This window comes from Trachemys scripta, chromosome 2 (assembly GCF_013100865.1).
Source record: "Trachemys scripta elegans isolate TJP31775 chromosome 2, CAS_Tse_1.0, whole genome shotgun sequence".
Taxonomy (NCBI): domain Eukaryota; kingdom Metazoa; phylum Chordata; order Testudines; family Emydidae; genus Trachemys; species Trachemys scripta.
In genome coordinates, this window is record NC_048299.1 from 157,535,073 (window position 1) to 157,552,464 (window position 17,392).

The window sequence follows — 17,392 nt, forward strand, 5'->3', positions numbered from 1 at the left end:
CCTGCTCCGGGCTGCTGCAGGCAGCTCTCTGTTCTGATTAGTTCCGAGTGCCCTGTGTTGCTGTGTGAAGGGTGCCCCTCTGACCAATCCAGCCTCCTCCCATGCCCTTACACAACATTAGCAGCTTCTTCACACACTGTGCTCTGCAAGTGGGAAACTTGGGTTCAGTTCCTAGTCCACATCTTTTTCTCCTGGAGATAAAGTTAGAATATTGCAGAAGCAGAATTCTCAGCTGTTGGATGTGGGGGGGAGGAGAAGGTGGAGAAATGCCTTGCATCACCCTAAATGGACACCTCTGGTTGTGGAATGGCACTGGTGGAAAATGGAGGGCAGTCAAGTCCAGTTGTGAGGGGAAGATAGTAGCACTGTCATAGGGCCATGGGAGCCAGCATGCATAAAGAGGAGGAAAATGTTAAGGGTTCCTTCTGGAATGCAGAAGATTCCCCTGCAGAGCTGGTGCTAACACTTTGGAGGCCCTAAACAGGAATATTTTGCCCTCCCCCATACTATAATAGGAATGTTCTTATAATAAAAAGCAAATAGTGGGTCCCTTGAGCTGCTCGGGGCTCTAAGCTATTGCTTAGTCTGTTTATGCCTAGCACCAGCTCTGCTCCCCTGCCACATTAAAAATAATTTTAAAAAAAGAAAACAAGTACTCTAGTATTTTTCAGACTAATTTAAGATGTTGATTGCATTTATATGGCTAAAGAAGGTAAAGTTGCTAAAACTGGGAAAGCAAACACAGTAAGGAAGAGTGAGTTCAGTACCGATATTATATTAAGCATTGTGCAGTTATAAAGTGATGTCATTACATTTACTATGCTATAAACTGTGATAATTCATATGTACAGTAAAAATGACTACTGGGTTGTTCACATTCACTAACTATTGTAGTACCACAGAAATCCAGCATGTTTTGCACTTTCCTGGAGCCGGAGTTGTGGCTGAATCCAAAAGAAGAGGTTTTGGGCTTAATCAGGTGTCAGGATAGCTCAGTGGCATGAGTGAGTGGGTGGGTTTCCCAGAGAAAGGATTTGTGGCTGGAATCCAAATAAGTCTCAGCAGAGAACTCTCCTTACCACTGCTTTACTCATGAGCAGAGAGCTTCTTTAGCACCTGCTGTGAAGATGGACCTGCTTTTTATGATATTGCGGTGTGCTGAGTGCCTCATTTGAAGCGCTAAATGTCTCTACTGTCCTGGGCATCTTCTGCTTCCCCTGACTTCAGAGGGGTTTGTTATGCATGCAGCTTGTTTCGCTGAGATTTCCAGAGCACATGCATAGCATTAACTGTCCAAGCAAAAGCAGTAACTGCTAAATAACAACACTATCTTGAGTTAAGAACAGTTCCCTTAAAACACCTTTCTGAATACTAATTTCAATGAGAATTGAACACACTCATTCAATATTCTATGTAGTTATTCTGCATCTCTCATGTTTGGGACCTATCTTAGACACTCCTGACAATACAGCAACAAAATATAGTAAAACACTAGATGAATAGTTGGCTCTGGAATAATTTAATTATAGTCAGTAGGTTAAATTAGGTGAAAATGAGAATTTGGCTCATCAACTTCCTTGGCATTATTCCTCATTTACACCAGTGTTGGGGAGATCAGAAATCAGGGTCTTTATGGTTTCCTGTCATCTGAACAGAATCTGTGAGGGAATTCATGAATGTCATCTTCCTTCATGATGAACAGAATATAGTTAAAGCAGGATTATGCAATATTTCTTAAAATTAATGAGGCTCTCAAGTACACATTAACATCTCTACATTTTGAAAGTAAGAAGGATCCTGACACTTGGGGAAACTTTTTAAATACATTTGGCCAAGTTCACACTCTTTGCAAAGGAGCTCTGTTGGCTTGTCACTGTACCTGTAATTCCAGTAGCACTTTTTTCTCTAAATATTCCCAGTGTTGGTACCACTGCCACTGGCAGTAGCAATGGTGGATGTGATAGTATAGGCATGGATTTAGATAGCTACAACATTTTAAGCCCCAGGTCGCCAAAGTCTACAATTCCAGTGCCATTATAGCAGAAATTACTTATGGTGGAAGGCTAGCAGAGCATCAAATAGACTGGAAAAAAAGTTTCCTCCTGCATTTTTGTAGAGGTCTGAAGGGCAATGTGAGAATAAGAACATCCGGTAGAAGAGAGAGAATTAGAATATTTGCGGATATTTGTCCAAGTGTTGCTAGGAAACTTCCAGGGAGAAAATACCCAGCTAAAATAGCTACCAAAGCATTGTAGCTGAATATCCAGTGGCTTTTTGAGATGTAATCAGTGAGATGTTTGTAAGATCCACATATGATTCCTTTCAGATGCAAATAATATGAAGAGTGGACAATTGTGGCAGAAACGGAGGAACCTAATTACACTGAGAATAAGGCTGCAGAAATGAAAAAAACAAACAAACCCTTATTACCTGTTAAAGGTATTGGCTGTCTTGAAAAGATGGAAGAATAAAGGGGAAAAAAATGAAGAAAAATATTGCTGGCACAGTTTTCCAAAGGGCGAATAAATCAAACCAAAAAAACCAAAGAAAAAAATAGAAACTTTTTTTAGCTTTTGTAGATCTAAAAATCATGAATAAAAGAAACTAAAGTCAATCCTAGATGTAGAAATTAAAGAGACTTGGCCATTCTGATTTTTGGTATGATAGGGATACTGTAAAAACTAGGGCACAATGTTTTGCTATTTAAAGTTTGTGGTGTCAGATGAAATACATACTTTTCCATTTTGAAACAGTTCTGAATTAGGAGTTGTACTCACGCTTCACAGAGACTTCAGAGAGATGCCTGACATTGTAAGATTTATGAGAGATTTTTTTTCAAGAAAGTGACTTTTACTCAAATCAAATGTGATTTCAAGCATATCAGACCTATTGAAAAAATACATTCCTTTTCGTTTAGATGCCCTTGTGAATGAACTCAGATTGAAAAATTCAGCATTACTGTCAGTAATTCTACCTTTCTTAGGAGAATCAGTGTGAGATAGCTCATTGGGATTTATAGAATAAATTCCCATTCTTGAGGTGATCACTCAACTTTTCAAGTGCTGATAATGTAAACCCGGAGTGTCCATACAAACACTTCACTTTTATATCCAACACAGAGTAGTTTTATAGCTGTTTAAACAATGTAGGCCGAGCAGTGCAACCTTTCTTCAATTCGGTGAGCACTTAGGCCCAGATCCTTGAAAGTATTTAGGTCTCTATGTGATTTCATAACTTTGAGGATCTGGGTCTTACTCCCACTGAAGTCAGAGGGACACCCCATGAGTGAATGCTCGCAGACGTGAGGTGGGGTTCCACAGTTGCGTAGGTGCTGGAACTAGGGGTGCTGCACCACACCCTACCTTGAAGTGGTTTCCATTATATACAGGATTTAGAGTTTGGTTCAATGGCTCTCAGCACCCCAACTATACAGATTGTTCCAGCACCCCTGTACATTCAGCCCCTGTTTATGTATCAGAGGGGTAGACGTGTTAGTCTGGATCTGTAAAAAGCAACAAAGAGTCCTGTGGCACCTTATGTTAGATCTGTTAGTTTATAAGGTGCCACAGGACTCTTTGTAGCCCCTGTTTATGTATCTTTCACAGAGTGCCATCTCTTTCTCAGATACTGCAGATGATTTGGATGCTACGGTGTTTTCTCCTCATTGCTCCAGACTGCTGATTTGTAAGTCACTCAGCATGCTTTAGAAGATTCTCTTAAAGGCAGAACTGAAAGTTTCTTTATAAAAATCCAAGTAAGTCTTTTGTATGAATCTTCATGAAGGGAATGGGATGCTGAGAGTGAGATTGTCATTGGACTTTGCTGAATGCATAGGAAGGAGGGCACAAAGAGACTTTCCTACCATACTCCCCTTGGGATGATGTGAATCCACTATCCCGTACAAAGGGGTAAGTGTTAAAGAAACAATCTGAGTATATCAATGATCAATCACAATGGTAGGTGGGAAAGATGAAGATGTAGAAGAATCTGGGAGGGACTGTCCTTCTTAGGAAATCTTTCTAAAATATCTGTCCTTTGATGAAGTTTGATGCATTCTGAAGGCAAATGGTTTACTCATCAGAAGTTGGCTCTTACCCCAGAGATAATTACCAGCATGTGAGAGGTCAGAAAATCTTTTTCCTCTTCCTCTTTTTAAAAGGATTACAGAATTTTAATATATCACTCTACTAAGTCAATGGATGCCTACCCATAATTCAGCTACAGGTCTGTTCAACAATGCATGATCAATATTTATCAATGGTGTCATGACAATTATGCCTTTCCCTGCTCCTTCCCAGTCTGTGGAGAAAATACAGAAAAATTAAAGGAAAAATTATCATCTTCCCAAATAAGATGAGCTCTATCCATGCTCTGATGCTTGGGACCTCATAAATGGCAAGAGAGAATATAGCACCAATGAGCAAAACAGTCTACTTGTTGATCATTATTGTTAATGTGGTCTCAGCAAATATAGAGAGTTGGATGAGTTGATATCCTATAATTGAATTTTCCAGTCATTGATTCATGCTCTATTAAGGTAAAACTCCCTGGCTTCCATGGAGAGAATTGCCTGACTCTGCCCCTAGTTCAGCTCAGGATCATGCACTGCTCTTAATGAGCTCATAGAACAAGGTTGTGAGAGACCCTTGCACAAGAGCCTTCCACAATAGCAGTCCTTGTGCTTCTGGAGCTCCATTGCAGAGAGAGTGACACTTAAAAGAGGACAAAGATGAGTTGGGGCCAGGACCCTGCTGCTCCCACCATAGCCCACATTACAAGTTTGTGGAACAGATCTGGAACCCAACCTAATGGATGAAGCAGAGGGTATATTTCCATGTGAAAAAAGCATTTATAGAGATGATGCCCTTCCTCAATAGACTCTCTCATCACTGCCGCCCCTGGGATATTGCAACTCTCTCCTGCTCTCCCCATCTCCTCACACAGCTGCATCATAAATGCCACAATCTACCCTTTAATATTTGCTGACATTGATCACAGGTATTGTAATTTGGCAATGGGGAGGAATAATTGATATTTCTGGCTGCTTCCTGATGTGAATGAGATTTAGAAAGTGGTGTGATTAATAGCTAAGCTCAATTAAAAGAAAATCTTAAAATTAACTAAATATATTTATCTTCTCTGTCTAGCCCTCATGCTGTGATCATCAGCGTTAAATGCACTGATGTAACTCAACGGGAAGCAATTATAATTCTAACAGGTTGGCTGCTTTAGGTGAGCTGTAAAATAAGGTGGAATAGTATGAAATGAATAATAGTATATTGTACATTATGCGCTATTGTACAATAATAGTATTGTTCAGTACATTAAAATAGGCAACAAAACTGGAGCCTATTTGGAATATAAATACCATATGTCCAAAATGTTCACGTATGTGCATTTAAATCCATAATTATATTCAGACATCTAATTAAAAGTGACTTGATTTTTAAAGGTGTTGAGCACTTGCAGCTCCCAATGAAGCCAACTTTACATAAATGCCTAAATATGAATTTGGGTGCCTAACTTTAGATCCATGTTTGAAATTTTTTTACTTGAATCTCCTACTTGCCTGCAGCCACAGAAACCTGCCAATATCACATCCCTGCATATGTAACGAGTAGGAGGCAGTACTTCAGGGAATGATATTTGATGCAGATAATCTCTGTAGCATTAGTACTGAATTTGCCATTTGGGGAAAATAATTTCTGGAATTATATCATATAATTGCTGAGCTCATGCTATTTGGAAGGAGCATCTGAATAGCTAAATACCAGACTAACTAATGGGCCTCTGTCAGCTAAATTTTTTAAATGCACGTTTTCTCTAAACCTGCTCTCTTCATTTTTAGCAAAGTAAAATATGGTGGGGATGTAATGGGAAGAATGTTGACTAACTAGATTCCACACAGATGTTACCCAAAGCCAAGTCAAATCTTTGAGCACTTAAATATAAATAATATAGAAAGGGGCCAAAAACAAAATGGAGGAAATAATAAAATAATAAAACAAAAGTATATACAAGGGATAAAATAACTATCTTGGGTGACGCTGCTTTAGTCCTTTGTGCTCCTTGAGAATCACATTGTCTCCAAATTTCTCACTGTTGTTAATCAGGTGATGTAGGGGCAGAGTTAAGATTGTTTGAATGATATTAAATGAGCTTTATTGTACTTTCTAATACATTGAACATATTATATTTTGGGGGGAGGGCAAGGTAAGTAGTGCCTCAAATTAGAATATCTAGATTTTCTAACACTTGTGTTTGTGGACAAAACAGCAAATTCAAAACAGCCTTCACTTTGAAGGCTTAAACTTTTTGTTAAGTGATACATTATGTTCAACCTTTACTCTAGTTTATTGAAAGTTTCTGAAGAGGAGTGATCAAGTAGATAAATCAACTGCAAAATGCAAAATATTTGTCTCTAAAGTATTATTGCAGAATATGAACTTGAAGAATCAAAAGGCAAATGAAAATGTAGGCAGTTAGTCAACTAACTCCCATGGAAAGTCAGCAGGAGTTGGGACCTAAGTCCCATAGGTCACTTTGAAGATCCCAGCCCTAATTTACACCCAAAGAATGGAAAGGTGTCGTGAATTACACATACACAGTTAGTTGGGAAGCTAAATTGTAATTTGTGCATTATTGAGTATTCCATATATTTGAAATTCCACAGAATATATAGGACTACACAGAGTTTGGAAAGGTATCATTTAAGAGGAGATGACAAGTAGCCAGTCTGGGTGGAACTTGTTTGTGATCATACCCCCAAATTTGAAAAGCATTACATATGCTTAATCTTGCTTTGCTTTGCCCAATTCTATTAAAGCTTTTACCATGACTCACTTTGATATCAATCACTGAAGTGAGATTCTAAAAATTATTTGTCCACAATCTTGTACTATGCAAAGAGGGTTTGTTGCACAGACAGAAATTTGGTCGTATACCAGCAATCCAGACTTGCTGGCCAGGATTATCTGAATGTATTTCTGTTGAAAAAGTAATTAATAAATTATAAAATAAAACTACCAGAGTACAATAAACAGTAATTGGATGAAATTTCTAAGCTCATTATATAGGTCTCAAACCTTAGTCACACATTAAATTTATGTCACAGTGGTAAAGACATTGTATCCTAATTATAAACATCACATTAATTTGTGACAAGGTGCTCCATTAGTCTTAGAGTTTCATGTGTTTATTTCATTATCTGTTACAATTCCTACCGCTATTTTCATTTCATTTAGTATTGCTGTTACTGTATATATTATGAGATAACTGGCTCTGTCGATGAGGGGAAAGCAGTGGATGTGTTATTCCTTGACTTTAGCAAAGCTTTCGATATGGTCTCCCACAGTATTCATGTCAGCAAGTTAAAGAAGTATGGGCTGGATAAATGGACTATAAGGTGGATAGAAAGCTGGCTAGATTGTCGGGCTCAACGGGTAGTGATCAATGGCTCCATGTCTAGTTGGCAGCCGGTATCAAGTGGAGTGCCCCAAGGGTCGGTCCTGGGGCTGGTTTTGTTCAATATCTTCATTAATGATCTGGAGGATGGCGTGGACTGCACTCTCAACAAGTTTGCAGATGAGACTAAACTGGGAGGAGTGGTAGATACACTGGAGGGTAGGGATATGATACAGAGGGACCTCGACAAATTAGAGGATTGGGCCAAAAGAAATCTGATGAGGTTCAACAAGGACAAGTGCAGAGTCCTGTGCTTAGGATGGAAGAATCCCATGCACTGCTACAGACTAGGGACTGAATGGCTAGGCAGCAGTTCTGCAGAAAAGGACCTAGGGGTTACAGTGGTTGAGAAACTGAATATGAGTCAACAGTGTGCTCTTGTTGCCAAGAAGCCTAATGGCATTTTGGGCTGCATAAGTAGGAGCATTGCCAGCAGATCGAGGGACGTGATCATTCCCCTCTATTTGACATTGGTGAGGCCTCATCTGGAGTATTGTGTCCAGTTTTGGGCCCCACATTACAAGAAGGATGTGGAAAAATTGGAAATAGTCCAGCGGACGGCAACAAAAATGATTAGGGGGCTGGTGCACATGACTTATGAGGAGAGGCTGAGGGATCTGGGATTGTTTAGTCTGAAGAAGAGAAGAATGAGGGGGGATTTGATAGGTGCTTTCAACTACCTATCAAATGGGGGTTCCAAAGAGGATGGATCTAGACTGTTCCCAGTGGTAGCAGATGACAGTGGGGGATGTTTAGGTTGGATATTAGGAAAATATTTTTCACTAGGAGGGTGGTGAAGCACTGGAATGGGTTACCTAGGGAGGTGGTGGGATCTCCTTCCTTAGAGATTTTTAAGGTCAGGCTTGACAAAGCCCTGGCTGGGATGATTTAGTTGGGGATTGGTCCTGCTTTGAGCAGGGGGTTGGACTAGATGACCTCCTGAGGTTCCTTCCAACCCTGATATTCTATGATTCTATGATTATGATTCTATGATTTGACTGTATTATGTGCATCAAAAGTAATGAAAAGATGTGCATGAAAAAGAATCATATTGGCAGTGAGGGCCTTTTATACAAACCAAGGCAATTCCAATCAAAGTATGTCATATTATTTTTCCAACTCATGGACTGGCACATACAATTGGTGACACTGGGTGAATAGAGTGAACAGAATGTGACTCAGTTGAGCCATTGGCTGCACTCTGCCACCATTTTTTTTTCTTTCCTTTTCCAAAATAACATTCAAATGTGCTTTGTGTTTCAATTGCTACTTTACACTCGAACTGTACTTCCTGGAATTCCCTAGTTTATAAGGGGAAACCTACACATACAGTTCTTCCCCAAGAGAGCTCTACACTTTTTCTATGGTGGGCTTCTGCCTCTGGATACAGTCTAGCCCTTAAATTTTAATTCCTTAGAAAGCCATTCCATATTGAGATACTTTTAATGCAATGTTTCCACACAGAGTGAATGTTTATAGTGAAGGCGTAACTCTGTGAACAAAAGTGTGAAAACTGAAATGTCAATTGACCCCATGATAAATAGAGAGAGAAGATGGGTGAGGTAATATCTTTTATTGGACCAACTTCTGTTTTGAAAATTGTTTTAGTTTCCTTGAATGATCATGGGGTATGTTTCCTGATTTTTTTCTTCTTTGTAGTACGTGGCAGTGTGTGATGAAATTGGTCCAATAAAAAATAGTACCTTAGTCACCTTGTCTCACTAATGTCTTGGGAGCAACACAACTACAACACTTCAAGATAATGAATTTTGCCATCTGAAATGAAGATAAAGGAAGCAAAACTTAGCAATGACATCTACTTCATGAGTAAATGCAAGAAACAAAACATCATCCCCAAAGGCCTCACATCTATAACTCTCTGACCATTACATACACATAGAAGTTGATGCAATAAAAGATACCTCACCCACATTCTCCTAATAGCCTGAGACCACCATAGCTACAACAATGCTGGAAACATCCATAATAAATAGAAGATTGTAATATTTACAATAGTAATAGAATATTTCAGTATATCCATGATATGTGTATTTTGCTGCACTATGTACCTGGAACTTTTCTTCTCTTTTCTCCAAGCTAGTAAATTACTTCCTCTTTAAATCTGTTTTAGTTTATCAAAAGAATGTGTGGATTCAGTTGGTATAAAGCAAGAGCCATCCTGGACCTTTTCACAAATTCAAATCTAACCCAAACTGAATCTTAACCAAGGTCTGAGAAAGTTGACATATCTTTCTAGCTTTAAAATTATAGTTCCATATCACAATTTCTTGATTCTGGCAAGGACCAGAAACATGTGACATTTCCAAAATTGGGTTTTTGCATATTTTCAAGTTATCAACAGATCATATAATGCTTTGGTAAGCATGCAGACAAGGAGAATTAGCTAAACATATGAAATTTTAGTGACTTATCCATGACTCCTTCTATAAAAGAGTTTTGTGATGAAGACTATTAAATCATTACCTAAAAATAAAATATTGTGTATTTATTATATTAGAGCCAAATCCTGCATTCCTTATCCACCTGAAACATCTATTGAATTTGGAAATACAATAGGAGGATTTATTATTTATTATTTTTCATCTGTGCAAATCAAGATTGTCATGGAGATGTTAGCCTCCTTTGTGAGTAACTCTAGAAATGAATAAAAAACAGCAACAGAAGACACAGGCATAAATTTGCTGGTAGAGTAAATATGCATTTACCTGTCCTGCTTTTGCATTTTCACAAACAAAAGTTTCATAATATTTGGCAAATTCTGGTGCATGGTCATTTATGTCTAAAATCCTGATGAAGACAGGTATCTGGCTACTTTGCTTAGGATTATCTGGAACAAGAAAATAATTTATAATTTAGCTAAGGAATATAAGGACTGGAAAGATTTACAGTTCATGTAAGAGAAGTGAAATTATCAAGCATATTTTATCTACTTCCCCTCCACCCTCAAAACATATAAGAAATGCTCATATCTTTACAATTATGTTCAGTTTTCTACTGGTATATAATTTAATATAATAAAGACTCATATTTACATTTGAAACCCATTACATTATTTTAAAAAGAAAAATGTTATATTAAGGCAAAACTATCTCAGCTGAAATTGATTTGCAGTTGAAAACAGAATTTTAAATTATCCAAGGTGTCTGGTTTGTCAATGTATTCCAATCAGCAGTGAGTGTATACGTGCTTATTTTCTGCGATCTGTGTCCTAAAATGGAGTTGCTGAAGGTAATCCAGGAGGGATAGATAAATTTTCTGGATCAATTCAAAGCCATGTCTAACTACAAAGGAAGGAAGAATGTATCTGACACCTTTATCGTTAATGTGCCACTGCAATGTGCCTAGGCCAAACCATAGCCAATGGGATGAATAAAGTGAAGGAAATATTGGCAGTTGGGTCAGGGTTTGGAGAAAATAGCTTTCTTAAAGAAAAAAATGGTGTGGCTCTTTCTAAAAGATGGTCTGTGTATCCTATATGCTCATCACAGCCCACACAATGTCAATCTCACTGCTTCCCAAAGTGAAGGAAGAAGTTGTAAGGAGGAGAAAAATAGTGTCATAGAGCCCATCGCCTAATCAACTATGGTGTGCCCCTATGGCAGATACAAGGTCAGATTTTCTTTTCTGCCTGTGGGGAAGGGTAATATATTAACTTCACAGGCCTCCAGTTGTGCCTGGGGCTGGATTGATCCCTGGCGTAAATTAGAGCAGCCTGAAGGCCAATCTAATGTCTGCCCATGGCCCCAAAGGACCATTCTGACAGTCTGGGATTGCTGGAATGCTCTAAATTTAAAACAGAAATTTGTTATAGAATTTCCCAATTTTCGTGTTCTAACATTCTCTTCAGATAAGCCATCTCCAACTCACTGATTTCAGTTGCTATAACAGTGATATTGTGCCAGGGGGTTTCTTCCCGATCAAGTGTCTTTGAGATGAATATAGACCCATTTCCTGAGTGGATGTTGAATATTCTGTCGAGGTCAGTGTGTCGATCCACAGAATATCTGTCAAGATATAATACAAGTGTGTATATCACCTTCTTCTATTATATTTTCCAGTTTTGCTTACTAACCACCATTAAATGCTTCCAGTTTTACCTTAGGTAAGGCTACCTTAAAATTTGCAGTATGGTATTACCTAAGGTTCCCGGTACTTACTACAGGGAATAACTAGTGCAAAGTACTGTAAATACCAAGTTAAAGTTATTTAAGACTTTGGCTCTTTCTGAAAGATGGGGTGTAAACTCCACATGCGTAGCATAGCCCATACAATGTAAGTTTCATGACACTGGTCTTAAATAGGCTAGAAAGATAGCACATCTGTATAGGCAGCTATTCAGTATGAGTCATTTTACAAAATATATTTTAGGCCAGAAATGTCACAAATTCTGGAATGATAGCGAGTTAACTCGGACTGAATTGTCTTTGTTAAGATTTTCACCAATGATTAGAGATTTTGGATGCTTCAGTTTTTTGGGTGCTCAACCTCAGATACCATCACAGGGACTTAATTTCAGTAAGCGTTGAGCATCCGCTCTCTGAAGACCAGGCACCTTTGATTTTTCTCAGGATGGGCAGAAAATCACTAGAAAATATTTTTTTAAAATTTTGGCTTTTAGGTCTGAAAATGCAACAAGACTATAACCCAGTTTTAATGATACATTGCATTTGTTGAACTCTCTTTTCCTTCCAAAAAGAGTAACTTACATTTATAGTCATCCTCTGATCTAGTGAGCTAGTGACCATTAACCACAAACCAGTTGAATGAAGAGTGTATGCGCAATTTGCTTGATGACATTATTTCCCCCCAAAATGCACACTTTGAGAAAGTAGATCATTCGGAGTTATCTCACTTTCAATCAGAAATGTAGCTGAAGCAGGTTTCACAATCACTGACATGGTCTATGCACTAATATACAAATGGTCAGTGTTATGCATCTCAGTTTAGACAATAAAAGCAGATGCACTAACAGTTATGTCAGTAGCACAGCACCAAACATTTACCTCCTAATTGTTATGACTTTCTCACAGTAGTTTCTTATTTAATATGCTGTACAAATGTTGATTATTAAATATTTAAGAAGTAGAACATGGTAGACGGTGTATCTCTAGGGGATTGTTTCATTCATTGGGCCTGTTGCAAGGTGTGATGCAGGATGCTGAGTGTCATTGACCAGCAGAGATGCACATTCATCCAATAGAAATACACTGTCTTGAACATCTTCTATAAGCTTGCCAATAGGGACAAATAAGGTAAAATAGCATTGCCCTGCGAATGATATAAGTGAGAGTTCTGCAAAGCAATGTGTGTTTGTTATAATCAGGCTTATACATTTCCTTTTGCCTAACCCCCATACTTTTCCATTTGAAAAGACATACTGTGATGTATTAATTCTGCTTGCCGTCACCAGTTCTCCACAGATATTTGATTGCTCAATTTATTTCCACTTGATCACTGTAGGCCTGATCCTGTAATGTGCTCAGTGCCCTTAACTGTCACTTAGCTCATTTGTGTCTTCTACTGTCACTGAGCTCATTTGGAACTAACGCTGCTATTTACTGCTCAGGATCAGACCATATGCCATTTGCTTTACTAAATTTTGAGAGAAAGATGAAATGAGCATCTACATCTAATGCATTTTACACTGTGCATGAACTGATATTTACTTTATTGCATTCTTGGTGGTATCTGGGTCTTGAGCTATCACTTGCCCGATGATAGTTCCCTCCTTGGCATCTTCATCTACTTCTATTAAATAAGAGCTCCTGCTGAACATTGGAGGTTCGTCTACATCTTCCACAGAAACTTTGACGAGAGCTGTGTCCTTAAATGGCCCCAAGTGGAAAAAGCGTGGGTCAGGATGAGTGTTGGCTGCCTCCACTCTTAAGGAGTACAGCATCTTGGTCTCAAAATCCAACTGCTAGAGAGCAAATAATAAAAAAGTGGGGTCAGTTTACAAGACATGGAAAAAAAATTACAGCACTAAAATAATAGGGGTGGGAGTTATCAGGGACTGCATTAGCAGCCTTCATCCTATCTGAGAGACCGCACAGGGTTCCTACATGCACATACGCAATTCATCAGTCACAGCAATATAGAGCCAATTATAGATGACTAAGGTACAGGACAGGGGATTCTTCATCTTATTATGCAAAATGTAGCTTAGTAATAGTGATTAGGAAGTTGGTAAAGTCACTTTCTCCTTTCATAGAACTGGAAGGGACCTCGAGACGTCATCTAGTCCTGTCCCCTGCACTTGTTGCAGGACCAATTATCTAGACCATTCCTGACAGGTGTTAGTCTAACCTGCTCTTAAAAATCTCCAATGATGGATATTCCACAACCTCCCTAGGCAATTTATTCCAGTGCTTAACCACCATGACTGTTTGGAAGTTTTTCCTAATGTCCAACCTAAACCTCCCTTGCTGCAATTTAAGCCCATTGCTTCTTGTCCTATCCTCAGAGGTTAAGAAAAACAATTTTTCTTCCTCCTCCTTTTAACAACCTTTGACATACTTGAAAACTGTTATCATGTTTCAAAGCAATTAAAATCTGCTATACTCTACACCAGGGGTCGGCAACGTTTGGCATGCGGCTCGCCAGGGTAAGCACCCTGCGGGCCGGGCCAGTTTTATTTACCTGCTGACGCGGCAGGTTCGGCTGATCGCGGCCCCCACTGGCCGCGGTTTGCCGTCCCGGGCCAATGGGGGCGGCGAGAAGCGGCGCGGGTGAGCGATGTGCTGGCCGCGGCTTCCCGCCACCCCCATTGGCCCGGGACGGCGAACCGCGGCCAGTGGGGGCCGCGATCAGCCGAACCTGCCGCGTCAGCAGGTAAATAAAACTGGCCCGGCCCGCCAGGGTGCTTACTCTGGCGAGCTGCGTGCCGGACGTTGCCGACCCCTGCTCTACACACACAATAATGAACATATTCCATATTGAAATCTAGCAAAGGGGATTAATACTAGTGATGGGCAAATCTCAAAGGTATCCTCATTTGGGATAAGCTTCCAAAGGCTTGGATGTTAAGCCTAAATTTATATAAAATTCATTTTTGGAACAATCGATCCAGAATATTAGAGCTAGAGCTTTCTCATGAGTATATTTCTGAATTTCCTTATTATGGCCAGTGTTAAAAATACCATGGGAAAAAGCTTTTCTAATGGCAATCTGGTACATCGAATTTGAGATGAAACTTGGAAGAAGGGCAGAAAAAGGAAGGAAAATGTATGATTGATGTGGGTTTTCTTAAAAGGTTTTGTTTGTTTGCCAAACGTTAGGTTAGTTTAGCTAGAATAACTAGTGTGCCCATTAATAATTACATAACTATGACAGTGGTTAGCTTGGTTTTACCATTTATATTCTATTCTGTATTTCATCTCTTACAAAGATGTATATAATTTTTATAGGATTCTAATGCAAATATCCCCCATAAACATGATTTATAAAACTGTATTTATAATCTAGTACTGGCTCAATCAGAAGTGGAATAGAATGAACTATGTGGGTCTGAGTTTTTTGTAGATCTTGACTATGATATCCAGCATATTGTTGTATCAAAATAAAATAAGAACAAGTTGTTCTAGCTCCAGTTTTAACTTTGAATCACATATTTGTTATATTAAAAAAAACACATTAAAATCAGTTAAGGTTGCAAAGTGAAGCACTCAAAAATTTAGGAAGTACCGGAATTAAAGTAGCCCAGGCCACAAGCGTTAGGCCCTATTTTGCATAAAAATATGAAAATAACTCATAATTTTTCCATTTTTTTTCAATTGATTTTATTTTCAAAATGGGATTGCCAATTTTTTATCAGAACCACTTTGCAAAGGTTCTCAGCTGATGAAGCTTAAATAAGTTTGGATTTATGTTCATATCTAATTATGTATCTGCATGCAAGGTTTGGGTTTTACAGTTTTATTCATATTTTCAGGGGTTCACATGTCAGTAGAAAAAGAATTGAGGTTAATGGCTGTAATGGAAAGTATCATGAATTACCCCATATGATGTGTCTCAAGGACAAACCCAAAACAGTGTGAACTGTAGCCTAAAATGGGTATTCAGATAACATCAAAATACTGTAGTTTTCAATATGCTTATCTGGCCAATTTTAAGCCCTAAAGAATCACAAATTGTCTATGAATTCAAGTTCTGTATATTCCGTTTATCTGAGGGCACCTATTGACATGTCATGTAACTGTCAAGGTATGATGGAAACAGGGCAGATTTTAAGTAGGCTGGAGGTTTGAGTTGAAGCTCTAGAAAAGAGACTCCTCAGTGGAGGGACAGGAAGGCTACAGGAGAATAGGCTATCTATAGTGGGTTAGTTCTCTTTAGAGGTGTGAGTTCATCAAACTCAGACCTTCAGGCATACCTACAACATTTTGTTCACCTCAACCCCTTGTGAACCACACTGCAGAGTTCAGATGATGAACCCCTCCAGGTTTTCATGGCTCTACTTCAAAACTATTGTTTGTGAGCGTATGTCTTTGATAGACACCAGCTGTTGAGAATATTGCTTTATCTGAAGTGACATGCCAAGTAAATTCCCCCAAGCCTTGGGAATAACAATAGCTGATGAAGAAAGAGGACAACAAAACTAATACAGCTTCTCAGCAGGTGACCCCATGTGAGACTTTCCTTTGCCCTCCCCCTTGAGGAAAGAAAAAACCCACCTGGAGTGCGAAGTGTAATAAAAAGAGAGGGAGCAAAAATAAACCTTTTTGATGGTTATAATCCCTTCCTGTGTGTCCTTGTCAGTGATGATATCAAACATGTCTGATCCATCCCCGATGGAAATGCTATACTCAATCGCAGCATTTTCACCCACATCAAGGTCATTGGCTTTTATTCTGCCGAGGGGAGTCCCAAGTGATGCGGACTCAGGAGAGCTGAATTGGTAAGTACCTGGAAAAGTTAAATCAAACTTTTTTTTAGTCTTTCATCTTTCTAAATAATAAATGCCATTTGTTTCCCCTAGATTATTTTTTAAAGTTGCCTTGAAAGTTGAAACATTCTAAGAAAAGTGCTCTTAGTCATCAGGAGTAAACTTTAAAACAAAGACGACTTGACTGTCAATGAAAAGTTTTGCTGGTTTTTTAAATGAAAGTGTGACACTTCAAAGGCACTTAGTACTGTATTCTTTATACACTTTTTCTTTTGTACTTCAGATGAAAGGAACATAGATAGAAGCACAATAATACAGCAGTGATTATGACCCTGAGTAGTTAATGGTTTTATTTATTTTGTCTATCTTCTACAGATTTTTTCAGTGATACCTAGAGTTATTATTTTTTTCTCTAGGAACCACAGTTTATAAAACAGAATAGATCTGAGGAAGAAACTAAAATACAATAGACAAGGTTTTCTATTTTGAAATTGCCTTGAACAGCTTTAAATGTGTTTTATGTGAGATAGAAGTTTTTCATGGAAACACATAATACAATATATTGCAAAAAATATTTGAGATATGTAATATTTAATATTCCTGCTAACTGCTTGAACTGTATGAAAGTTGTACAGATGTGTTCAGATTTTTGAATTAATTCACTTTGGACACATTTGTTTTCATGCCTGATTTCTGTTAATGCTTGTGGAATCAGGTTTTACTAGCCTGGATGCTAAGATGCTTGCACATCTTAGTACAGAAGGTAAATTTTAAATGTATCTTTTCCCAGCATGTGCACCAAAAGACTAACTATAAAGTTATGCTCCTGCAGAACAGGAATAATATTACATGAGTCTCTTGACCAATCACAATCAGGAAATATAACTTGAACTTCAATTCACAAGATATGGGGTTAAAATAATTGTTAAAACAGTGTTGGCAAATATTTACTAGTAACAAGTAGGTGTGAGAAGTTTGCAGACATTTTGCATTCCAATTTGTTGAATATTTGTTATCTGTCAT

The 17,392-nt window shown here is 38.5% G+C and overlaps 1 protein-coding gene across 2 annotated transcripts in view; it reads right to left on the bottom strand.

The window, feature by feature from the left end:
- Positions 1-17,392, bottom strand: part of CDH9 (cadherin 9) — a 109,113-nt gene that overhangs the window by 6,256 nt on the left and 85,465 nt on the right. For both annotated transcript variants that reach the window (XM_034762061.1, XM_034762062.1), the window contains 4 exons: positions 16,202-16,389; positions 13,152-13,405; positions 11,353-11,489; positions 10,191-10,312 (listed from right to left, as the gene is read on the bottom strand). In XM_034762061.1, coding sequence (XP_034617952.1) covers positions 10,191-10,312; positions 11,353-11,489; positions 13,152-13,405; positions 16,202-16,389 — 701 coding nt within the window. The remainder of the gene's footprint in view (positions 1-10,190; positions 10,313-11,352; positions 11,490-13,151; positions 13,406-16,201; positions 16,390-17,392) is intronic.